This window comes from Caretta caretta, chromosome 7 (assembly GCF_965140235.1).
Source record: "Caretta caretta isolate rCarCar2 chromosome 7, rCarCar1.hap1, whole genome shotgun sequence".
Classification (NCBI taxonomy): Eukaryota; Metazoa; Chordata; order Testudines; family Cheloniidae; genus Caretta; species Caretta caretta.
In genome coordinates, this window is record NC_134212.1 from 125,039,390 (window position 1) to 125,066,151 (window position 26,762).

Below are 26,762 nucleotides of genomic sequence, written 5' to 3' on the forward strand. Positions count from 1 at the left end.
ACTACCATTTTTTAAAATAATTGATTTTATTTGATTTAGCATAAATTTATACCAGTTGCCTCCTGGTAACTGCTAGCGATTAATTTTGGTTTTAACCTTTTGGAGTAATGAGTTTTATTATGGGCCTTTTGCAAAAAAATACCTTCTTCCCACCTGCCAAATAAAAAAAGCTGATTGTAAACCAGGACAGGTTTTTTTTAAAAAAAAGATTAAATTTTAGAATTCAGTACTGCTGGTTCTTTTGGCCAATTTAATATCTGACCAAAGATTTCCCCTCACCTTCTTGTTGGGTTCAGTGGCTAGCAGTGTGAGTGTAGGTGCAAACTCACTCTCCCCTTAAGCTATGAAGACTCTGCTTTTTTGCAGTATAATTTAGGGATTGGAGCTTTTAACACAACAATCTGGAAAATTTATTTTGGGGGTAAACGTTTTTTGGATAGTGAATGAAACTGAACTAGACTTTATTAGACAGGACTTACTACATTTTCGGAGGGGGGTACTTTCTTCTAGCACAAATTGCTGTCACAGCACTAAAAATATATAGCAGTTCAGAAGACATAAATTGTGGGTCGTTAGTTATGGTCGATACATGTTATGGAGAGGTAATTTGTAACTGCCTTATAGTAAGAGAGAGACAAGGTGGGTGAGGTAATAACTTTTATTGGACAAGCTTCTGTTGGTGAAAGAGACTTGCTTTTGAGTTACACTCAGCTTTTCTTCAGGTCTAGGGAAAAATACTCAGAGAGTGGCAGCTAAATACAAGATGGAACAGATTGTGTAGCATAAGTAGTTAACACATTCTATGAGACCATTCAAGGTGAAGCGTTAACTCCTCTGCAGTGGGGTTAAAGTGGGGTTAGTGGGTTACAGTGTCTTTATTAAAACCATGGTTTTTAGTGTCTAACAAAGTTATAAATTTAAGCTCCCAAGCTCATCTTTTGAAGGTGAAGTTTAGGTTTCCTCTGAGGATGAGGACTGAAAGGTCAGTTATGGAGTGATAGTTTTGTGAAAAGTGTTCGCCCACAGGTGATGGGGTGTTTCTGTTTTAATCATTTTTCAGTGTGATTTCATTGGAGAGCAGCATAGTGATTGTCTAGTTTTATGCACACAGTTGTTGTTGGGGGTATTGATCATAAAAGCAATGGAGATATGTCTGCAAGTGTTTCATCTGTTCTGGCAGGGTCTGGTGCTGCTTTGAAGTTGGTGTCTCCTGGTCTGTGAGGAGCTTGCTTCTGATGATGATCGTTCCTTTGGCGAGGTTGGGGGCATTGCTTGAAGGCCAGAAGAGGGGATCTGGGAAAGATTTCTCCTAGGGAGTGGTCCCCATGAAGTATGGGTTGTAATTGTTTAATGGGCCACTTCACCTTAAATGGTCTCTTAGAATGTGTTAACTACTAATGCTAAACAATCTCTTCTGCCTTTTATTTAGCTGTGACACTCTGAGTACCTTTCTCAGACCTGAAGAAGAGCTGTGCGTAGCTCAAACGCTGAGCGTGTCTCTTTCCCCAACAGAAGTTTGTCAATAAAAGCTATTACCTCACCCACCTGATCTCTCTAATATCCTGAGACAAAACAGGGCTACAGCACTGCTAGCATTAACGCAGCTTAAATGAGGAAAGTCGGTTTAAACAGCACTCTTGCATAAATTAGTTCCAGGTACCAGAGAATATTCTATCAGCAAATCTAGTTTTAAACTCCAAATTTCTCATGATTATGGCTGTGTATGTCTAGTGACCCTGTATGCTCAGACAGGAACCAGGCACTCGCACTAGGTGGTAGGCTGGGAGTCAAAGGGATTCAGGATGTTGACAATGGGATTTTGCCTTGTGAACTTGCCATGAGCAAAGAACACTTACATAGTGGAATATAGAAATAAGTATTTTAGCCAGTTTGCCTAAAGAATACTTAATTGTTGGATTTAGCTTTATGAAAGTTGCTGGATTTTTAATTACTAAAAAAACTAGTACTGGCAGCCATTTACGTGACTAACCTCCTAATCCTGTACCTTTCAATGAAGGTTGCATTTACAGTGTTTCCTCTTCAAGATTTATTACTAGGTATTAAAAGGAATAATCTCAAGTTCTTGCTTGGATAGTTCCCCATTTACCACGTCAGTAGTTTTAAACTTTTTTCTAACTCTAAAATAAATCTTTCCCAGCAACTCGTCTGTTTCAGTTCAGAAAAGATTCTTTCAATCTCTGTTCTCCTACTCTGAAGGCATCAGAAGCCAACATGGCTCTGACCGCCTGCTTCCTTGTTTGCGTGTCAAAGGGTAGCCAGAATACAGCATGTGGAGTCTACAGGCCCCAGCATCCCATGCTATGTCCTGATCAGAGCTGTTGAAATCAAGAAGCATTGCATACTGACACCTATAGTTTCCTGCACGTTTGTGTTGCAAATGAGGGTGACTGCAGTCTGCTCTGTTTAATGCAAATTAGCTCTGTCTCCTTAGAAAGCTGCCAATGCTATCTTAACTTCGGGAAACATTTGGGGCACCCTTAGGGTGGTTTACTAGTTCATTGCTACAGAGCCAGCAGGGAACACACATTGTTTATCTGAAGGGCCATCAGAAATAGTAGCTGTATCTTCTTCAGTTCTTTGGGAGTGATGGATTTTATTCAGAATCCACGTGGACTCTTACCAGATCACAATTTTTAAGGCATGTCAGATTCTGGAGGAAGATTAGCAGTATACCTTTTAAGCACCATGTGGATTGCAAATGTCTGCTAAAAGGGAATAACATAAGAGATACTTAGAGTAAGAACAATCTAAAATGCAAGGTTCCAAAAATATTAATTAGTGCAGCTTTTCTATAGAATTTCCTATCCTTGAATAAGCCATTCTTGCTCTGAACCTGGATGGCTTCACAGCACGTTAATATCCCAGAGCTTCAAAACGTAATTGCTTCCTCCTGACATGCTTTGCAGTCTCTTCTTTCAACTAATATCTGCCTTGAATATGGAAAGGTTTTAGGGTTTGTGTGTGTGTGTTTAGCTACTTTATTGTGGACCAGTATAATTTGGTATACAGTATTCTAAAAATGACCTTAAATAAGCATTCCTTGCTACAGGAATGCTCTTTGGGAAAAAAAAAGCATTTAAAAACGAAAACGAATGTTTTGAGTTGATATTCTAAATTAACACTTTTATATTTAAAAAACACTGATTTTCCTGTTACTAACCCCTGATCTGAACTAAAATTTGTAGAGCTTGAACCTGAATAACTGTTCTGGAGGTAAGAAAAGACCATTTCTTCTAGCTTTGATGTATATCAAACAGAGAATCAGGAACATGTATTTATGCAGCTAGTTGTATTTAAAAGGAAGCAGTGTGGTAAGTCTGGTGTAATGTAGTGTTTTTCTTTGTGATCTGCAACATCACAGTTCTTACATTTAGTGTTGAATGCAAGTTAAGCAAATTCCTTGGAGTTCTGCTAAGCATTTTTACATTGAGCAGCTACTCTTGCTTGCATATGGTGTAAGCAAACAGCTTCCAAGGTTTCCTCCAATGTGTAGATATTGCAGGTGGCTGTAGTTTTTGTGGGTTGAATATGTTGTATTTGGTATCACTTCTGTATCACTCTTTTATTACTGTACTTGTTTAGTGGTAACGTCACAATAGTAACACAGTCGTGTATAGAACTATGAAGACTGACTATTACTTTGTAATTTATAATTAAGGTGCTATTTTCAGACGCTTGCGCGCGAAGCCTTTTCTACTCCGAGAATTTGTGAACCCAACCAGAGACCAGGCAGCAGCTTTCATTTTTCTTTGCCCAAAAAGCTTCTCTTTTTTTGCGAACAAGTTTTAAAACTGACTGATGCTGAGACTTAAAAAAAAAAAAAAAAATAGAGACAAAAAATAGAGAAAAAAATAAATAACACAAAAAGTGATGTTACCCAAGCAAGGCCTTCTAATAAAGGAGTGGCCCCCTCACCCATCCCTCCCTACCTGTGCAAGTCCTGCTCACATCAGTTTCCTTCCATCCAATTAGGCGACCTGGGAGACCCAGCCAGCACCATCCAGAGGGACTTCGGAGTGGTGATGGGGTACCTCCAAGAAGCTTTCAAGATGGAACCAGGGAAGCTTATGGCCACTCCACATCTCTTAAAGTTCCACTGGCTCGATCACTACAGATTAGCGAAGAACTGCTGAGCAGAAACCAGTTTTCTACAGCTGCCAGCCATGGGCCATCTGGACTGCAGAATCATGGACAGCACTTAATATTATCCAGGGAGGCTTCTTGGGCAAAACCACACTATGAATTCAATTTCAGCCGCATGAAATTCAGGGGAAATGGTGCACTCAGCAACATCAGTGACCTTCCTTTTCTTACAGAAAACTCTGCCTTTCAAAAAATGGCACTTCATACTAAACAGGATGGGAAAAAGGATGTGAGCCATTCATCTCCTGTGGATTTAAAGATACCACAAGTTCGAGGCATGGACCTTTCATGGGAGTCCCGCACTGGTGACCAGTACAGCTATAGCTCTTTGGTAATGGGTTCACAAACGGAGAGCGCGCTTAGTAAAAAGTTAAGGGCTATCCTTCCAAAACAAAACAGGAGAAGTTTGCTGGATGCTGGACCAGATTCCTGGGGCTCAGATGCTGAGCAGTCTACCTCTGGACAGCCATATCCCACCTCTGATCAAGAGGGAGATCCTGGCTCCAAGCAACCTAGGAAGAAAAGAGGGAGATACAGACAGTACAACAGCGAGATACTGGAGGAAGCAATCTCTGTGGTTATGAGTGGGAAAATGAGTGTTTCCAAAGCTCAGAGTATTTATGGGATTCCCCACAGTACACTGGAGTACAAAGTTAAAGAGAGGCTGGGCACTTTGAAAAACCCTCCAAAGAAAAAAATGAAATTAATGAGGTCGGAGGGGCAGGATGTTTCAATAAAGATGGAATTAGATCCCCAGGGAGAGGCAGCACAAAGTGCAAATGAATCAAAAGATGAGTAGGGATGTTGTAGAGTGCCAATTACTTTACAGACTGGGTGAGCACTACTGCATTGTTCAGCTCCTACTGAGTGCACCTGACTCCCCTCTGTTTACTGTGACACTTGCTTCTTTGCAGTTTAGCATAGACTCGTGTGGGCACAGGTGAAAGGTGTGCTCTGAATGTTGCATATTTGTAAATTTTCGGGCCCGGTATGGCTCAGTTCCTTTTTTTTTTTTTTTTTTTTTTTTGGGCCTTTTGCATGTTTCTCTGTTGTTCTATGGAGACTTGAGTTACCTCACAAAGAATGCAGACACGTGGAAGTACACTCCTTGCTTGTGGAGCCTGTACTTTCTCTTTTTTCTTTTCATATTTGCCTTTCAAAACCAAGTCCACTTTGTGAAACTGATTCTCTCTAATGCCAGACATTCTTGAATGAGAATCAAACTATTTTTTATAATAATTTGAAAAGCTTCACAAATTCTTCAGAACTCTTCTTTTCCCCTTCTTGGATCCAGTTGATTGAAGGATTACGCTAACACAAGCTCTTTAGGAATGGCAAATCTTTTGAACTTGGAGATGGGAAATCAATTGGGTCTAATTAGGCTTCTGCCATTTTCTTTCTAAATTAATTTATCATTAGCAGTCTGCTTAGTGCTCACCCAGAGGGGAGGGGTGGAGAAACTTACATACACTACCTTCAGAATACTTTGGTTAACTACTTTGTAACACTACCTTCGCTGTCATTTTGTTTGATATTTTATAAAGGTGAGATTTAGACTCACCTGTTTGAGGATGTAGCCTTATCTCACGGAAGACAAGCTCCTTTTAGTCAGGAGCAGTCAGGGTACACTAAATGATGTATTGGGGTATGCCTCATTTTAACAAAACTATGGTTCTTTGTAACCTGTCACTTTTTACAGACCTGATTCTGAGTTTACTAAACTGCGGTTCCAACAACTTGGTTAAATGACTCTGAACTGGGGAGTGGGGGTACGCGTAGCAAATTACTGTGATCTTGCGTAAAACAAAACAGTGATCTCATAAACTTTACAACCTCTCTAGTCTGCCCAAATATCCACATTAATGAAGGATCTGTGTTAATGTTCAGGGAAGAAATAAAAACACACAGGTAGCCTGATCTGATTTAGGCTCCACATCATATCTAGCTGTAATGCTGTCAGGGTTGAACACCCAATGGGTGTTTCCTTTTTAAATACTACAGTTGCCAGTAGCAGGAAATGTTCTCATATATCCTGCATTTCTTTGTTTTACTTTTACCTGGTGTTGATTTGATAGTGGTTTAGCACACACTAGTGTTAGCAGTTAAACCTCATATAAACACTCCATAAACCACAAGTCCAATCGTTTTTATTATGATATTTTTATCATTATGTACTTTCAAGATACGTTTTGTACAATACTCTTGTCTTTGATAGTTTCTGCTGGAGTGATCAGTCACCAGATAAAGCTCACTGGACTTAATTACAATTTGACCAAATCAGAATTGCTGGTTCTTCAGGTGGAAACACTTTAGTCTTAATTTAAACTTGTGCAAAAGGTTTGTAGGACCACCATTTCCCCAGTTGCACAACCAAAAGAAGTGTTGGAATTTGTGTGTGAGAGAGCATTAAGCACTGTTAGTGATTCAAAGTGGATACTGAAAGTTCAATGGAAGATGGCCTCCGTAGCCCCAGGGCTACTGAATGAATTCTGGAGCAGTTAATTCAATTAGCCTTCTTTTGTTTATATATATATATATATATATTTTTTTTTTTTTCCCCAGAAACCTATTATGTTCAAAGGTTAGGCACACCATTGCTGTCATTTTAAATATGCACTGTTCATTCTTGAGATGGACTGGGCTTTTGTCCCAGCTATGCTTTGTTTTTGTTTTTTACTTAATGTCAACACTCAAAAGTCTGGTTCCTCTTAGAGATCTAGCTGCCATCGCACCATTTTAAGCAGTTTTAAGCTCAGTAGCAGTATATAAACTCTGCAGTATAGTCCAGTTTATCTGTGGTTTGCAATAAAAGTGCACTGTTAAATGTGTGATTTCATCTGCTGTTGGAGGTATAGTGGAAGGTTTGCTGCAAGCTAAAAATGTTACACTTGCATAGAGTTTTACTGTTCAGAGAGGTTTAACCTTTTGCGGTTGTCTTTATTTAAGTGGTGTATGAGTTGAGTTTTATTGCAGTGCAAGTGGAGTGCTCATTTACTCACCTCAATATTTTGTGTGTGTCTGTTTAAGTGGATGACAATCGTGCAGCAGAAGAATGGTGTGCCTACCCTTGAATGCTGCAGTTTAGAAAGAGAACTTGTCTTGCATCAATTCAGACTGTAGGCTAAGAATTGTAAATAGATAGTGAAAAGTGAAGTACTCTTATTATTTGCTTTGGTTAGAAAGTGAATTTTAAAAAACAAACCAAACGCTTATCTTTCTCAGATTAAATGTCCTGAGACCTGAAGATTGTAATATTCAATGTCTGCGAAGCTTTTAAACATTACACTTGAGATCTGTGATCATTTAATATTCAGGTAATCTTTCTTTTCTGAGAAGCTTTTGAACAACCATATTTCCTCCAAAGGTCTCTGTTTAAAAAGAAAAAAGGAAAAAAAAAGTGTAGATTATTTTTAAGCACTAATTGCATTACGTTGGTAACTGCAATATAAAATAGCCATTATTGTTTTGTGAAGCATGGTTGAGATTAGTTAGTGGTCCCTTTTAAAATTTCATGAGCCTCTCAAAAAATAAAAACAATTAAAAAAAAAAGCTGCTGAATATTCAAAAGATATATATTTTACCTTATTGTAGGTTTTGTAAATTTAGTCTGTAATATTCAGGTGCACCTTTTAATGTTAAATTTTGTTTCAAAGTCCCATCTAACATATTTTCTCTGAGGTGATTGATCACATGACTGGTATCGCTCTAGAGCTGCAGTGACCCACTGATGTTTGATTTCTTTCTTTCACTACATATTCTTTACAGGCGCTTTCAGTGTAGCTATCTTCGTAGTATTTGGGATAATTTAAAATATATAATTGGAATTAATGTTTGTCCATTAGCATGCTTAATTTTCTGCTGACTAGCAGTTTGCATGGCCAGAATTCCCAGTTGACCATATTTTGGTATGGGAAGATGTGGTTCACTGCTGTCTTTATAACAAAGGCTTTGTTTCTCATGTTATTTCTGATAAGTGGATGCTTATGTTGTTTGGATCAGTTGGACAGGAGATAGGGCTTAGACCTTGTTCCTCCTGGTGCTTTTGTGGGAGCACAATGATAACAGAACACAGACAAATTGCTACCCTGTGAAAATCAAGGAGTCTGTAGGAGGTGGCCTTTCAGGTATTTTCAGTCACTAGTTTTCTCTTGTTCCCAAGGGTATCCATCAGATATAGTCATTGGATTCAGAGTATTGTTGTATAGCACACTGATGATGTAGTTTTCACTTAGCTGAAAGAAGCTGATGACAGCAAGAAACTGTGAATCATATTTGTGGCAGTCTCTGAAAACTAGTTTTTCAGTCCAACTATCATGAAGGAGAATCCCTCTCCCTATTCCCATCCTAGAAAAGTAATGTTATATTTTGTGTGTATAAAGTTTTAAGAATCAATTTTCATATTGTACTGAAGTTTAGATGTTGCTTGATAAATCTTTGCTGCAGCATATAATGAAGATGTGGTAGGGGTCCTGGTGTGGAGTTAATTATCGTACAGTTCTGGTGAGCAAGCCTGACATGTATGAAATGTATCCGTTTTTTATTTGGACCTGTAAAATGTAAAAGTGCTTTCTTAGAACTCTAGTGACCTATTACAAATTATTACCTCACTTTCAGCCAGTTGGATCCTCATTCCACAATGTAGTAGGCATTCTTATTGTGGCTGTTACACTTGACTCCAGCTATAAAGAATGGAACATTCCAATTATATATTGTAGGGGCATGTAGTATTTGGGCTTTTTTTTTTTTTTTCTGGTGTAGAGGGAAAGTCCTCAGAGCCCCATGCAGTCCATTAAAAGCTCAAGTCACAGCTTCCTTTAGAATCTCTCATTGCTACTTCTGCATTAGTCAGATGAAGTTCCTAAATAGCAACACAAAAAATGTGTTCGCTCTTCTCACTGGCCCCAGGACCCAAACTTTGACTGGCATATGTTGCTTGCCACTAGACCTGAAGTCCAGCCCTAATATTTCCCATCTCAGAACACAAATGATTCTTAATAAATGTATATGATTGATGCCTCTTACGTGGGAACTAATTCAGCTGCACAGTCTTGATGTAACTATTACGTACCTTTTTGTTTGTGGTTCTTTCCTGAGTTGCATGCCTGAGAACACTCCTGTCACACAAGAGGCAGCTGCACATATACATTGAGATTGTTCAGGAGCAGACAAAGAATGATTTGTGCCAGTGGTCCTGGAACAGTTTTTATGGTAGGGGTGCTGAACATGGAAACCATGTATTTGGGCTGATTTTACTACTTCAAGCCAGGGGTGTGTGGTAGCACCCCAAAACCCCTAGTTCTAGCGCTTATGGTTTGTGCTGTGTTTCATGGCAGACCTGCATTTAAAAGCGTCTGTAAATATTTCCTTCAGGGAAGTGCAAAAGAGTAGGCTGGCTTCCTAAACAAATTGATTAGGGTTTTGTGAAGATAACTGGCAAAATGATCCCCCTAGTCCTGGGGTTTACTAAACTCTGTACAAGCCGTAATAACTTATTTGTTCATATCAAATTGTTCTTCAAACTGTACTGAAAAGGATAGTTATACTGGTGTCAGGTGGAACGCAAATTTCCAAGTCTTTCTGTTCAGTTTCTTTAGGATTAAGTCTCTCTTCTTGGCTGTCCTCGAGTTTTAGGAGTTGTAGATGAATGTGGCCTGTGAGTGAAGGGAATGCTGTGCAATTCCCTTGTCTTACCCAAAATGCAGTGTTACCAGAACTATAACATAGAGAGGTCTTTTTTTATTTTGATGATGTACACTAGCTGCAAGTCCAAACTGTATGAAGGAGAATTTATTACACTGTACAGAAAGCTTTATTTGTCACAAAATGATTTTTGTTTTAAATTCTCTGCCAAAACATAGTGGTAACATTGGTATGTTGCCTACATTTTTATGAGGGTCAGGAATATCTTGAGGTTTTCCTTAATAGAAATTTCAGCAGTGAGATTTATGCTGGTTTAAGTAAACCCACCTTTTTTTTTTTTTTTTTCCAAATAAGATTATATTGACTAATGCTAGTATACAAATTATATCTATCAACTTCTCTTTCTGTGACTAGTTTTGGTACTGTTAAGGTTTCCACTGCTTTTGAATTGTATTGAAAACTCGAAATTAGATCCTGCAGAAGCTTAAACGTATGCACTGTTAGTTAGTTGCAAGTTCATTTGGAACTAGCATATATTGTAATCACTATATTTACTCTTTAAGTATGTAATATATAATTGAATTTTTCATCATATCTTGATGATCGCTAAACAGAAATATTGTAGACACAAAAAATGACCCACAGGTACACTACACATATAGCAAAAAAAACCCCAAGAAGTTACATGCAGACATTCCAACATCTGTCTTTCACAGATTCGGGGTTTGACTTCAGCAAAATCTGTGTACCAGCATTACAGCCGTCTTGGATTTCATGTCCTACAAAATTATCCCCTTACTCAGGTAATGACCTGAAAACCTTCATTTTAAAATAGCCTTATAGTATCCTCATGAAAATTTCCTAGCCCAGTTGCAAAATCTATTTCCCCACCCTTTTTACAATTAAGGATTTTTTTAAATTCTGCCCAGAAAATTTCATTCTCTTTCTAAAAATATATTTTACTTGTCCCTATTGAATGGGTAAGTAGAATTTAGCAAGATTCTTAAGACAATATATTTGCAGATACGGCCGTCTGGGTGAATATGATAGTGGCTGGGGTTAGGATACAGACAGATCCATCCGAAGAGAATTTTCTGTGGTCACTAGCCAAATGAAATCAGATCTAGATATTTTCTCCACCCTAAAATAATGAAGACAGCACTAGAGTTACTAATACAGTTTATCAAATACTTGGTGCTACATCTCAGATGTTTTGCAGGTGATTTTTTATGCTTGGTGGAAGCAAGTACAGTAAACTTTATTGTCATTATAAAAGCACTTGTCTGACCTGTAGTACAATACCGGAAAAGGGATACTTCAGCACTTTTTTGCGTTCTAATACTAAAGTCTTAATTTATCTGGTCTTCAGAGTCTTAGATACTGTAAATGTTACAATCTAGGATTATTATTAACCACTTTTCATGTCAGATCACAAGTTCTCTTGAGATATTAATCTGGCTTCAAAGAATAATACTACAATATTTTATAATGTTCAGGCAACTTCTAAATGTATATGCTTGATATTTTAACGAATCATTTCCACAGACCATTTCAGGGCTTGAGATTTGGAATCTGGGGTAACAGATTGGGAGGAGGGAAATTTCCCAAAATGAAAAATCATTTTAAATCATTGTGTAGTGTTCAGTTTGAAAAATATATCACTAGGAAAATGGGTAGGGATTCTCTCTCCCTTACACCTTCAGGGAATGAGCAGTGTTTAGAATCTTTTGGCTGAAATTCAAGCCTTTTTACCATGTAAATTTTTAATATAAACTCACTGACATGCTTTTTACGTCTGAGGACTGAAAATGGATCTAAATGTTTAAGTTGTGGAATGGTCTATTTCTTAAATGAAGGGGGAACATTTTAAAAAAACTAACTAGATTAGAATACCAGCATTCGTGTGCTTAAGGAATTTTAGTATGTAATAGCAAAGTATTTGATTAAAAACCTAATCTTGAATTGCTAGTCTGTAATTAGGTGCATTCTAATTTAGCAGGTGACTATTCTTTACTTATTAATATGTGATGGGCTTTTTGCAAATAGAAACCTTTATCTGATTCCCATGTGTTGCTTGTACTGATGGGATGTATGCTTACAGCAGCTTACTGCTGCTTTAAAAAATGTATAAAATATGTTTGGAGTGTTTGCTCATAACTCTTTCTAACCTCCACTTGTTAAATTGTCAGACATTGGTATTTTATCAGTCCGCACTGTAAGTTAAACTAATGTTCTTAGGAATCCAGCTTGTACACACTGTTTAAAAACCCTCAGGGACAGTTTACACACTATCCTCACTCAATTCAGGTACTTGTACTCTATTCTTAAACCTAGCAGTGACTTGTATTTTGTTTTGCTTTTCTTTTGACGTGCTGATAGCACATCTTTGATGAATGTCAACTTAAAACTCAGTTCAGGTATCCAGGTATAACTCAGCCAAACGGATTTTAAAGCTGCATATTACTCTCCAGCACACAGTGCCTCAGACACTTATAGTGGCATTCTGTATATTCAGTTACTACTGAACAGATCGCATGGGGGTTCCTGTTAACTATGTATTGTAAGAAATGTCTCTCTATATATTATATACATATATATTATATATGTAATCTTAAACTTATATATTTTAAAATGCCACTACTAGCCAGTGCAGCTAAAGTAAAATACATTCCCAGCTGCTTCCGTAAACACTACAGAAGCATTTCCTTCATGTGGCTCTTGCTTCTCTTTCACGATAACTACTTCTAAATTCAAGCACCGGTCCTTGGGTGTCTGACCTCTACATTCTAGTTATGCAATGTCTTTAGAGAATTCTGTGCACTGGCCACTGTGATGGAAACCAATGGGCCAGAAGTGCTTTGAGTTTATTAGTAATTGTTCTGCCAAAGTCAGTGTTGTATGACAAGCATGTAAACCTGTCAGATAATCAGCAGAGGTCCAAGTCTATAATAGTCTGTATAATCACTATCACATAATTGGAAAGACTAAGCCCCTGACAGGTGTCTCTTTTCTAATGCTGAGCACTAATTGAGAATGTGTTGGCATTTAACAGCTGTAGTGATGGGCCTGTCTGCTGTATCTGCACAAGGGGTGTGTGCGTGTGTGTGTGTGTGAAATTTTAAGGAAAAATCTGCTTCTTTGAACCTCTAGTAATCTGTCTGCAGTCGCAAGTCAGCAACACCTCTGCTTTATTATTTGATACTTTACATCCCAAAAGAGTTCTCTTTCTATTTATGTGACCCATAGTCTTTGATGAGTATGGAAAATGGCATTTCTCTCTGACCTCTAGAAGTTCAAGTGTCATGGGAAAAAAAACAGGAACCCCCCCCTTTACTCTTATGGACCTCATTTCAATATACTGTTTACAGTTTGACGGAATTGTATAATTTAATATTTCTCTTGTACTGTAGTTTATATTTATTTACAGATTTTTTTTGTACTGTGTGATTTGAACTTTTGTTCCTTGCTATGATCAACGTTTTATGTAGTAGAGCACTTATGATCACAAATTAAGGTTTTTGGTTTGATTGCACTACATTAATTTTTTTAATGCAGTTCTGATTTTTTGACTGGACTAAATAAGCTGTGTCTTAATGTATGTGATAAGTACTTTTAAATTTTTAATTCATGTGGTCCATTTATTTTTTTTGCATTGTATGTCAGAAGCGCTAATTCTCTTGTTGTGCATGTGTAAGATTTAATGGCTCCATTGTATTATTTGACCATGTCATTTTGGAAACACATTCCCAGCTGTAATGTTGTGTATGGTAGTTTTCACTGGATGCTAGACTTTTCAAAACCACTATTCTTCTAATAAATTTTGTTGTGAAAAACTTTAAAAGGGTTGTAATTCTGTTGTTTCTAGTGTGTATCTTAAAGTGTCACAAATTACATACCTATGGTTGTAAAATGTAAATTAACAAGAATAAAGAGATGCAGAGGGGAAATAAAAATGTAAAGTTAATAATTACTGGTAGAAGGATCAAGGTTTGGAGTCTCCATCTGTTTTCCATAGTAAATAGGATTCCTGATTAAACCTTTTTAGCAGTTGAGTAGCGGATGCATGTGAAAGCTGAAATGCAATCTTGCAGGAGTGTGGGTTCCCATGATCTCCCTTCCTCTAACTAGCTCTCCGTCACTGGTCACCTTAATTTTCTTTCATGGTAAATAATTTATCTAGTGAATAGAGAGAATGGTCTCTTGGCAAAATGATGTGGCTGGGCTTATTGAGGATTTACTAACGAATTAGAAGTAGACACCATGGTCATAAATGCCTATATAAAAATACCTGGTTTCTGCTTGTGTGGTTTGACCTGGCTTGCTGATATGTTTTCCCTGGAATGTGTACAGTTATGTAGCGGTGCTGATATGTCTTTGTTGCTGGATTGCTTGTCAGATGGAATTGGACCAAGAAAACTGTGGTTTGCTTGACGGTTTGCTGTGCAGAAGTCAGCATTAGTGTTGCTCTCATCTTCTGAGCAGATATTGCTCCATAGAAGAGGAATGTCAACAACTCTGATTAATACACGGAAAGCTTCCAATAACAGTAACTGTGTGCTCGCTGGCATCTTTCTGTATTTGGTCCTGAGTAACATTCAATATAGTGGCACCCTGCTTCAGCTGTTCCTGACTTTAGACCCAAATTTAGCTTCTTTTAACCCATACTTCGTGTGTACCACTTTTAATGTTAAACGTTATTGATATTGGAAATGCTGACTTGTGAAAAGTAGGTTACTACACCAGTTGTACAAAGAAATGGAACCCACATAATTTCAAGCTGTTTCTGCTAAAATTCCTTATTTGGACCTAGATTGGGTAAAGGCAACAAATAGTAGAAATCTCCCTGTTGTGTGGACATTCTGTTAGTGCTATGGAAAATCTGATGTCCTGCAATTATGTTCTGCCCCTTATCAATCAGAAGTTTCTTATTTATTAAGCTTGGGTACATAAGGGCCTACGTTTGCTAACATTGCATTCAATTCCCAGTGAAAAATCCTGGAAGAGTAACTGCTACAGTGTGCACACTAGTCTGCTTTCAGTGTTTTACTAACCCTGGTACTATGAAGTAAAAGAAAATGCAAAGGTTACTTGACCACGTTAAACTATCAGTTACTTACCAAATAATTCTTTCACAGTAAAATCAAAGTGCTTTGATTGGAGGTGACGCTTCATCTCAAGCCAGCAATAAGCCTCTTTATATTTATATAATTTAGAAACATCAGTTTCTCTTGAAAACTAATATTTTCCATATCTTTATGCATGACTAGTGTACCCATCACTGTAAAATGTAGGTGCCAAGTGATCAGTAGATAAGCAATTACCAGCAGGAGAGTGGGGTGGGAGGAGGTATTTTTTCATGCTTTATGTGTATAAAAAGATCTTCTACACTTTCTACAGTATGCATCCGATGAAGTGAGCTGTAGCTCACGAAAGCTCATGCTCAAATAAATTGGTTAGTCTCTAAGGTGCCACAAGTACTCCTTTTCTTTTTGCGAATACAGACTAACATGGCTGTTACTCTGAAACCTTGCTAAACTGTGACACTAATGAGCAGAGGAGCAGCCCATGGACAAGCTGAGGAATGGCATTTTATGCACCATGGGGCATTCCCTCTGTTCATTCCCTCTGGGCACTAACACTGGCCATGGTTGGAAGACAGGAGCCTGGGCTAGATGGACCTTTGGTCTGACCCAGTCTGGCCGTTCTTATGTAATGGAATATTCCAGCTGCTGCCATTGCGGGGTGGTGGGGGATGCTGCTGCTACAGCCGGTGAGGGTGGGTAACTGAGGCGGGGCGAAGTGTGTGGCTCCTCCAAGGCAAGTCCAAGAAAGTTGAAATGGATGCAGTGGAAAAGGAGGAGGGATTAAAACTGAGGCATGATGTCTTTTCAGTTAAGTTTCCTCCCACATTCAAAGTAAAGGGGTGTTGGGATGACAGAGGAACCCGAACAAAGCTCGGTATTTGACTTAAAATCACAGCTCTCAAGCTGGTTTCCCGGCATGGCTTTCCAAATGTCATAACTAAGGCTACGTTTTAGTCACGGGTATTTTTAGTAAAAGTCATGGACAGATCACGGGCAGTAAACAAAAATTCACGCCCCGTGACCTGTCCATGACTTTTACTAAAAATACCTGTGACCAAAACTTGGGTGGGGAGCCGCGGGTGCTCTGGAGGGGCTGTCTGGGGGCACCCCGGGTGCTGGGGGGGAGGCCCAGGCCCCCTGCTGGTGCTGGTGGGTGGGTGGGAGCTGGGGAGTGGGACCCCGCAGGTGCTGGAATGGGGCAGGCCATGGCATGTGGCCCAGGACCAATGCTGGGGAGAGAGGTGCATCCCAGGACCCTCGCTGATGCTGAGAGGGACCCCTGCAGGTGCTCAGGGGGGGCATGGCGTGCAGCTCGGGAGTGGGACTCCCGCTGGTGCTGGTGGGGGGGAACCAGGCTGTGGCGCATGGCCTGGGACCCCCGCATGTCCTTTGTCCATAATAAAGCATCAGAAGAGTGCAAACTCTGTTTTCCCTCTTTGCATGCCAACTTCAACTTCATAGAAATTTTATAGGGATACTCAATACATAGGAGCATTTGATGAAATAAAAATCACTAGTGTTCCACTAAAATGATTTCTTCAGTCTCTCAGAATTCCCTTTTCTTCCCTGTTTCCCCATCTGCTGTTCAAAAAGTCTCTAGGGTGCTTACTTTATAAGTGTCTGTCCTCCCCTTGGTGGACTCTTCTTCTTTCTTGGGGAATTGTTTTGAAAGTAACTTTTTAAAAACAAAGAATTATTAAACAGGTTTATGGAAGGTGACAGGAGTTGGCATTCAGGTTGCTGATAGTTTTACCCAGCTCAAGGAATTGGCACTAAAACATTTCTTCAGCTCAGGCAATCACATTAAAAATAGAAAAAGGACATGGTAGCTGTTGAAAAAATATATAAAGCACAGCAGTTGATCCCAAAAATTAAAGGTGAGAGTTGGTGTCTTAAGTGCAGAGAATATTTAGCTGCATAGAGGATTTCAATTGGGTTGCTTTTCCTAGCCTCGTGGAATCAACAACACAGACAAATTGAAGAAAATGTCTAACACATTTTTTTCAAAGCTAAGTTACATAAATGCCATTTCCTCAAAGTTCAGAGCTTGTGAGCATTAAAATGCAGCTCTGCATCTTCCCAAAGGACTGGCCAGAGCCTCAGTGACTCAACTGTCTTAATTTGTTTCAGAATGAAATCTCTGGATTCTGAGGCTGCCTTTTTTGAAAGAATTGCTTTCTCTCTAAACCCAAGGCTTTAATGCTTTACTTCAGCACTGCTGAGCAGTTCATGAAGCAGGTTTTGACATTCATTGTTAAATTTTAATAGTGGGTTGTGTGAGGAGAGGATGGAGTCTATCCGATGCAGGTCAGCCAGCCATTTTCTCCTGTGACTAATGCACATGCAATGTAGTTTTAAAATGTGGTGCTCGTGTATCTGATGCTGGGAACCTTGTTGTAACCTGAATCTAAAATGCTTACATATTGGATCAAATAATGCAACCATAGTTTAGAATCCTGATGGGTTTTTCTTTGGCTGCACAATAAAACAAAAAAGGTGACCATGTTCTTGTGTTTAGAGCATATCTCTGCCTGCTGTAATTTAGCAATACATTGAATTTGTATTTGTTACTTATACTGTTCTTCCAAAGGGAGTGCATGTTGAGGTTTTTCTATCAGACTGATTGAAAATATTGTCCTGTACAACCCAACAGTGACTTTACAGTTGTTATATCCACTAACAAAACCCCACTGTGGTGCTTGATCGAATGGTGATAGTGGAAGAGGCAGGTGGGACCGTTATGGCTAAGGTAGTGAGGAGGTGATTTCATTTCCTTTTTTGACCTGTTTATAAATCTCTGCAATGCTCTATGTAGAAACATTGTTTTCTGCATGTCGTCAAGCTACACATACCGGAAAGGCATTTCCAGTTCCTACAACCATGTGACAAGTTCAGACAGGAGTTTCTGCCCCTCCTACTTCAGTAGTACACTGTTGTGGTTGGACATCTCATTTGTTCTGTTCAGCTTTTTATACTGTACCCATCACCATGGTACCCGAGCGTGATTACTTCCAAATCTTTGAAGAGTGTAACCACTTTTGAGATATTGACAGTGTTTTAAAATGTCTTTGAAAACTGTCTTTGTAAAATGGCATTGGGGTTTCCGTTTTTGTGTAAGTAATTTCCACAGCAAATGCACTCTGTTTTTTAGATTTCTAGCCCTTCAGTCTCAGCCGGGGATTTGAAAATCAAACTAGGTTTTTCTATCTCAACCTTATTCATCAGTGATAAAGTTTCCATAAGGCAAATTAGATTCTTGGATACACAGGTATAACCCCATTGCTGACAGTAGGTTTGCATTGGTGTAACTCAGTAAACAATTCTGTTAATGCACAAAAAGTAATAGAACAGTTTACAGAATATTTAGATAAGTTACTTGTATGCTAGTTGGCAGGGCGTGGTGAAATTCACCCTAGGGTACTTAAGGAACTAGCTGAAGCAATCTCAGAACTGTTAGTGATTGTCTTTGAGAACTCGGGTTCTGTGTTTGCCCTTCTTCAGTCCTCTGGAACCTCACCCGTCCTGCCTATCTTTAAAAAGCAGAACAAAGAGGACCCAGGGAATTAGACTAGTCAGCCTAACTTCAATACCTGGGGGCTCCCCGGACGCAGCGACATCCCCCTCACTTAGCTGCTATGTGGAGGCGTGGCCAGGCAGCTCTGCCTGCAGGCACCTCCCCCACAGCTTCCATTGGCTGCCATTCCCAGCCAATGGGAGCTGCGAAGCCAGCACTCTGGGTGGAGGCAGTGCGCAGAGCTGCCTGGCCATGCCTCTGCTTAGCAGCTGAGCAAGGGGGATATCGCTGCTTCCAGGGAGCCCCCCAGGTATGCGCTGCCCAAAGCCTGCCTCATCCCCTCCTGTGTCCCAACCCCCTGCCCCCTCCCACACCCAAACTCTGCTGCAGGGTGGGAGGGCGTAGTGGCCCAAGACTGCCCCACCAGCGGCCAGTGCGACTGGTGCAGGGGCTGCCTGTGCTGCCCCTGAGCCAGGCTCACTGGCCACTGCAGAAGTCATGGAAAGTCACAGAATCCGTGACAAACTCGCAGCCTTACTCATAAGCAAACTATTGAACATGTTTATGGAAGGTGACGGGACTTGTCATTCAAGCTACCGATAGTTTTACCCAGCTCAAGGAATTGGCACAAAACATTTCTTCAGCTCGGGCAATCACATTAAAAATAGCAAAAGGACGTGGTAACTCTTGGAAAAATATATAAAGCACAGCAGCTGATCCCAGATGACGTTACTATAAGATGGTTGCACAACTGGTTGACAAACCGTACTGACTTGGATAATTGAGTAGAGTACATAAATTGGCCGTCAACAAGCTTAGGTTTGAAATTAGATGAAGGTTTCTAATCACCCAAGGGGAGAAGTTCTGGAACAGCCTCTGAAGGGGAGCAGTGTGGGGCAAAAAACCTAAGTGGCTTTAAGACTGAGCTTGCTTGGTAAGTGTCTGGAGGGGATGGTGTGATGGGACTGCCCACAATGGCATGCAGCTGATCTGCGACTGCTGGTAGTCAATATCCCCCAGTGACCAGTGATGGGACACTAGGTGGGGAGGGCTCTGAGTTACTACAGCGAATTCTTTCCCAGGTGTCTGGCTTCTGGGTCTTGCTCACATGCTCAGGGTCTAACTGATTGCCATATTTGGGGACAGGAAGGAATTTCCTCCCAGATAGATTGGCAGAGATGCTGGGGGGTTTTCGCCTTCCTATTCAGCATGAGCACGGGTCACTTGCTGGTTAGTGTCAATGGTGAATTCTCTGTAACTTGAAATCTTTAAACAATGATTTGAGGACTTCAGTAGCTTAGCCAGAGGTTAGGGGTCTATCTCAAGAGCAGCTCGGTGAGGTTCTGTGGCCTGCAATGTGCAGCAGGTCAGGTTAGATGATCGCAATGGTCCCTTCTGGCCTTCAAGTCAATGAGCATGCTTATAAAATGTCCATGTGACACCAAGCGGGGAGGGGTTGCTGGCACTTTGGAAACCAGAGTCAGAAATCAAAAGGCCCTCAGCAAATAGGAGAATTGGTCTGAAACCAGCAAGATGAAATTCAGTAAAGACGAGTGAAAAGTGCTACACTAAGAGAGAAAAGGTCAGATGCATTATGAAATGAGGAATAACTGGCTGGGCAACAGTACTGCTGCTAAGGGTCTGGAGGGTGATAGCGGATCATCAATTGAATATGAGCCGACAATGTGATGCGCCTGTGAAAAAGGTTTCTATCATTCTGGGGTGTATTAAAAGGAGTGTCATATTGGAGACTCAAGGTGGGTGAGATCAGATCTTTTATTGGACCAGCTTCTGTTGCTGAGAGAGACAAGCTTTCAAGCTTACACTGAACTCTTTTTCAGGTCTGGGGAGTGTTGTATGTAAGATGCAAGAGGTAATTGTCCTACTGTACTTGGCACTTATGAGGCCTCTGCTGAAGTTCTGTGTCCAGTCCTGGGCACCAGACTTTAGGAAAGATGTGGACAGATTGGAGAGAATCCAGAGGAGAGCAACAGAAATGATATAAGGTTTAGAAAACCTGACCTATGAGGAAAGGTTAAAAAACTGGGCATGTTTAGTCTTGAGACAAGAAGTCTGAGGGGAACCTGCTAACAGTCTTCAAATCAGTTAAGGGCTGTTCTAGAGAGGACGGTGATCAATAGTTCTCCACGTCCACCGATAGGAGGAGGATAGGACAAGTACTAATGGCCTTAATCTGCAGTAAGGGAGATTTAGGGTAGATGTTAGGAAAAACTTTATAACTCTAAGGGTGGGTAAGCTCTGGAACAGGCTTCCAAGGCAGGCTGTGGAATCCCTATCACTGGAGGTTTCTAAGACCAGGTTGGACAGACACCTCTCAGGGATGTTCTAGGTTTACTTGGCTCTGCCTCAGTGCAGAGGGCTGGACTAGATGGCCTCTCCAGGTCCCTTCCAGCCCTACATTTCTATGACTCTAGCTTCCATTTCTGCAGCTGTGTCGGCTTTACAGAGCACACAGGATTAAAAAGCAGTCAAAACATAAGCTTTACCTACATACAAACTTGCCCTAGTTGAACTATACCATTTTAATTAAACTGGTACTCATGCCTCTGGGGACACTCTTAGTTTGGTTTAAGAGTGGCTTATTTTCTTGTATCTTAAACTTGATTCCTAATTGACTTGAGCCCAACTGAATTAAGCCTGGTGTGATGGGTTCCCCCCGGGGTGCCACTTGGAACCAGGGTACCACTGAGCGGGCCTGTTCCACCAGCCTGGGCTCCCTTACACTGTCCTGCTGAGCCAAGCCTCAAGCCTCCTCCAGCATAGACACAGGTAGAGACATGCCCACTGCAGAAAGACACAGACACTGAAATCAGCACTGCATGGGAAGGCTTCAGCTAAGGAATTGCCAAGCACTCAAGTGCACACCCCCTCTGGGATGTAAGCCCAAAATTGTATTGTCTTGCACAGAGAACTGTATAGCGTAAGCTCATGAGGTTCGCTCCCTCCCTCAATGTGGAGGAAGATATGCACAGCTTTCTGCCCCCCTAGTTATGAATTCCACAAACTGGTTTTAGAGAAAACAAAAACAAGTTTATTAACTACAAAAGGTAGATTTTAAGTGATTGTAAGGGTTAGCAAACAGATCAAAGCAGACTACCTAGCAAATGAAACAAACACGCAAACTAAGCTTAATACTAAAGAAACTGGTTACAAGGAGTAATTTCTCACCCTAACTGTTGTTTTAGGCAGATTGCAGAGGTTCTTGAAGGCAAGCTGCTCTTACTTGCAGCTTAAAATTCAAGGTATTTCTTTCACAGGCCAGACACCTTCCTAGCCTGGGCTCAGTCCTTCTCCCCCTGTTTGTCTTTGTTTCTTAGATGTTCACCACAGTCATTCTGGGCGGGGATTCAGTGAAGAACCCTGATTATGTCCCTCCCCGGCTTTAAATAGGTTTTACATATAGTGGGAATCCTTTGTTTTCCAGTGTGGAACACACACACATACACACCCCCAGTGGAAAAATACTGGTATTCTATCCATGGAGTCCAGTACCAGGTGACTTAATCACATGACCCTGCAGTGTCAAAGCAGCCATGAGTCAGAGGCTGTTTGTAGCATCTCAGGAAAGCTTCTCGGGAAGGTGGGAGATTGGCATCTTCAAAGACCTATTGTTCTCCCTAGTGGTTCGTTGACTTGTTGCCAGACCGCCAGACTGATTGCATTCTGTCTGGTGGGCATTCCCCAGGTGCAAACACTTTTGTAGTACAGATGTATAGTCGATATTCCTAACTTTAGATACAAAAATGATATAAATGGGATAATCTTATTCAATAAATCATAACCTTTCCAATGATCTCTCACATGCATTAGCTTGCACAAAATATACCATAGTTATGCTATAATCATATTATAACAATCTATCTATGAAGAATATGGGGCTATATAGTATCACATCTGGTTTAATCCAAACAAACGTGTCCATGCAACCTCTTACAACAGTTTAACATAATCTGCTTAAAAATCACAACTTCAGTTAGAAATTGATGTCACGGTTCCTGTAGACTAGCCCACAGGGACAGCTCTGACTCTGAGCGACAGCATCAAAACTCAGCTTTTTCTGGCGGCAGAGGGAGGAGAGTTGTAGGAATTGGGGAATGAAAGGGCTGTTTGAATTTGAGAGTCACTAATGATGGTAGGGCTTTTTGCAAGGGCAAGGCTTTGCAGTGTTTCCTAAACATGGTCAGACTCTGGATTCACCTGATCTGAAGTTAGACAACAGTAGTAAAAATGCAGGTGTCCTGTAAAGGTTAGAGCTGGCACAATGCTGTCGGCAGTTAGGGAAATATGGGTCCTAATTGCTCTGGCAGAGACAGGGCCTTCAGGGTTCCGACACATGTAATTCCCAAAAAGGAGTTACAAATGTGTTTGGCAGAAGAGCTCCATGAGCATTTGATGACCAGCCTGTGCTAACTGGCTGTCGTAGGCTTTGTGTAAAGTGAGAAGGGGGGGGGGGGGTGGGATGTTCTCCTGGTTGGTAGCACCAGTGGAACTGCCTGGTGAGAGAATCTTTGAAAGTGTGTCTAGTAAATGCAGACTTCGTGCTATTGTGGCTTCTTCGTTCATCTTTACCCTTGGGTGGGGAGTGGCTGGTCATATTCACTTCTCTGAGAGCTCGATTCCCCTCAGGGGACAAATTAGCGGGGATGAATTCTGACTTATTTTTTTATAGCTCAGGTTTTTTTGTAAATTTTAAACGGAACCGTTTTCTTGCTTAGATGAAAACTGCACAGAAATATAAAATATATTCTAACCGCAACAGCTAATTACAAAGAGTAAGTTGCTAAAATCTATTTATTTATTTGTATTACCATAGCGCCATGGAGCACAAGAAAGCAATGAGATGATATTGGTCAGCATCATAGGCCCTGGGTGGAGTTTGCATGCTTTAAATATAATAAACCATCACAAAGAAAAATAGTTGTTTAAATGATGACAGCATGTGCAGTCATCATTTAACTTACAGTCTACCCAGGCAAAAACTGGACACTGAAACACCCTGGGAGACTTGGACTGAAGTGCTTACTTAGAGGGATGGGAGATGGCATGTTCTGGACAAGGATTGGGGTTTGTGAGCCTTGCACTAGCATTGAATTTTGTCCAGAGATATGGCTGGAGAGGGCAGGCACTCTTGGGCCAGTGAGCTGAGAAGGAAACTTCAGGGACAGGGAAGCAAAATCTGTAAGACGTAAGGATGAGCTAGGAAGCTAAAGAAGAGCTATCGGGGGTAATAAGAAACGAGAACAAAGATGTAGGTAGGATGAAGATGTGCAGAGCTTTGAAGGTGAGGATAAGAAGCTTGAACTTAATAGGCAACGAGGTATGTTAGGACACAGGAAATGCTCCTCTTCATTGGAATGCATGAGAAATTCAAAGATTTCCTATCAATGTTTTTGTTTTAACAGATGTCTAACTACTGCAGAATTAACCTGTATAATTTAATAGCAGTTGAACAGCTAAGTTAACCCACATTTAAAATAGAACTTACTTTAGCCATCAACTTTGAGTTAGTCTTATTCCCCAAGCATTCCAATGGTGAAATGCATTTTCCTTGTCTTAACCTACTTCCCAACCAGGAGTCCTTCTGATGGAGTATCAGCAAAAAGTCAATTGCCACTTGAAGGACAACAGTTGGCTGGAGATACTGACATATTTCTGAAACTGGTCATTCATATTTCAAAATATATCCTTAGGCAGTACATTTCAGCATTTGTGGGTAGAGAATGTTAAAGTTGAGGTTACAGAAGTGTTTCTGTTACAGTACAGCCGTGTCTGTCCAAAGCTCAGTTATCTAAAACTCCCTGTTATCTGAAATGGGGTCACATTCCCAAACGTCAGTTAATTATGCCGAAGATTCCCACTATTCTCCGATCTTATTCAGCATCTCCCTCCTGACGTTGGAATAATTGCAGTTGTCCTGCTTGTATATTTCACAGTATCAGGTGCTATAGCTAATTGCTGCATCTGATCTTTTACATCTTCAGAGCAAAAAACCCTGCCTCACGTTTGCCTGTTTCTGCAAGAGTCATGAGACTGAAACCCTTGAAGTTTCTCTGTGTTGGATGGTGGCAGTGCTTAGTGCTAGGGCTACAGGGCTGGGCTCAGGAATGGCTCTGGGGTCATCTGCACTGGAGATGTTTACACGCACCAGCATAAAGCGAGGCTTTCGTCTGTGAGGCGTACCCTGGTGTAAGCCCTGTGTGACCCTATCGCAGGGCATCTCCGGTGAGGGTTTGTGCTGGGGTAGCTACCGTGGTGCAAAAATCCCTAATGAACACAAGCTATAAGGTCCCCATCCTGCCACTGGGCCCCTACTAACTTCAGTGTCTGGGCATAGAGATCTGACTATAGGATCTGGGCCTTAGTGCTTCAGTTCCTGATTTACCAGAGCCCAGACCAGGTAGCAGCAATGATGTGTTTGGAGATGTGGAGTAGAGCTGTCTACACACTACCCTCCTATGGGGAGAGTCAGATGCCACTTGCCTCTTCTGTGCTCATGGAATCATTCAATCGGACAGTGCTTCCTCCTGCTTAGCAACGGGATTATTCCCTGCATGTCCTTCTCTAGTGTCCTGTCCAGGTGCTTTTACATTTAAAAAATGTGCAACGCTGTGAGAAGCCTTTGAAGAGCTCTGCACGGCAGATGTGGCTTGCCAGCTGTCTTCTGGCTTTATAATATGCACCTCACTGTAATAGCAAGGTATCACCATCTTCCATAATGCCATGCTCAGTGCTGATGCTATTCGAACCATCTCACACAGGAGCACTCGTGCTGATTTCTTTTTCCACCCTTAAAAGAAAAATCCCAAATGTCCTTGGTAATTAGAGAAATCAGTCAGGACAATTCTGAAAAGCCCTTGAAAGCCAGTACGTGGGGCAATGTTTGCATCTTGATAAATTTCCCCTGGTTTTAAACACACAGGCTCTATGGCAAGGTTTTTAATTAGCCCCAGCGAGGCTAATGTTAGATGTGTCACAACTGGTGATAAGCCCCTGTACAGGAGTGGGGTGGAAGGGAGCAGAGACAGGAACATTGCAGAAACAGAGCATATTATGGATTGTGTTTGGTTTTGAATTGTGTAAAAGCTACATTGGCCTTTCCTGGCTTTGTTTGGATACAGGTGGGGAAGAAGGTTGCTTTAAATGTGTAATCCCTCTACAAACCGAATACTCTGAAGGGTTAAAAGTCTGACCCAGGGTTGGGTGCCTGCAGTTTATCTGAGCCAGTTGATTCATTGTACATCCTGAGTAAATTGATGAGCAAGTGCAGTTTGCAAAAAATCCCTACAACTTTTTTTCTTTCTGCTTTTAGTTTAAACACACGCTTTATAAATCCCCAAAGCACGTCACCAGGGACAGCAGAAATCCAGGGGCCTTGAAAATTCAGTGGGCCTGTGGTCTTTTTCTGTAGCTCTTTTGCTTGTGCTCTGCAGCACTTAAGCTTTCAATTTAAGTTAAGAAAACATTCTCTCACTTTCCTTGGTCTGCACTGCTCATCTCTGTCCTCTGCAGTCAGACAGAATCACCTCAGCACCAACAGGGCTGTAAACTACCCCGTTCTTCTACTGGGAAGCGTTAAGTTCAAAGCATATGCTGAGCACTGAAATGTGTTACAACTAAACTGGTTGATCCAAAACCAACTTAATTACTGAGGCCTCGTATACACTAGAAAAGCTATAGCAAAAAACCCGCCTAGTGGAGATGCAGCTTATACTGGGTGCAAAAGAATTCTTTTGTTGGTAGAACGTATGCCACTTTCCCGAATGAAATAAGCTATACCGGCAAAAGGGCTTCTTTTGGTGGTGTAGCTGCATGTACACTAGGGTTTTTGCCAGCACAGCTCTGTTGGTTAGCAGGGTTCTTTGTTTTGTTTTTTCACACTCCTAACTGCCGTAGCTATGGAGGCAAAACATTTAAATGTAGACCAAACCAGAATCTCAACACAGGTTACAATGACAATGCTTGTAAATACCTTTAAAGTACACTAATGTGTCTTGGATTGATACATTGCTGTAGAAATAGTCAGGTACAGTAGTACTCATGAGTCCTGAACAATGTCCTCTGTTCTGTTAATTGTGTTCTAAAGGCAAACCTGCCTGCACAACTCAAATACAAAGCAGGGCTCCAATGTTAAGCAGATTCCTGTTGCCCCGTTGGCTTGAGTGGTTGGATGCGCTCCCCTCCCTGCTTTGGCAGGGTGTAGTACATTGTGTGCTCCTGCCCATCACAGTCATCTGCATGATCGCAGAAGAGGGAGGGGGAAAGTCTGCCCATTAAAATACTCAGCTGGATTTTATAAGTTTATAGCTATGTTTTGTTTCTTTTCAGGAACTATATACTCG

At 40.8% G+C, this 26,762-nt stretch overlaps 1 protein-coding gene across 1 annotated transcript in view; it reads left to right on the forward strand.

Annotated features, from left to right (window-relative positions):
- The window catches only part of LCOR (ligand dependent nuclear receptor corepressor), an 81,706-nt gene extending 68,061 nt beyond the window's left edge, over positions 1-13,645 (forward strand). Inside the window, exon 9 of the mRNA XM_075131119.1 lies at positions 3,994-13,645. Within this exon, the coding sequence (XP_074987220.1) occupies positions 3,994-4,963 (970 nt within the window). The 3' untranslated portion in view covers positions 4,964-13,645. The remainder of the gene's footprint in view (positions 1-3,993) is intronic.
- Positions 13,646-26,762: the final 13,117 nt, after the last annotated feature.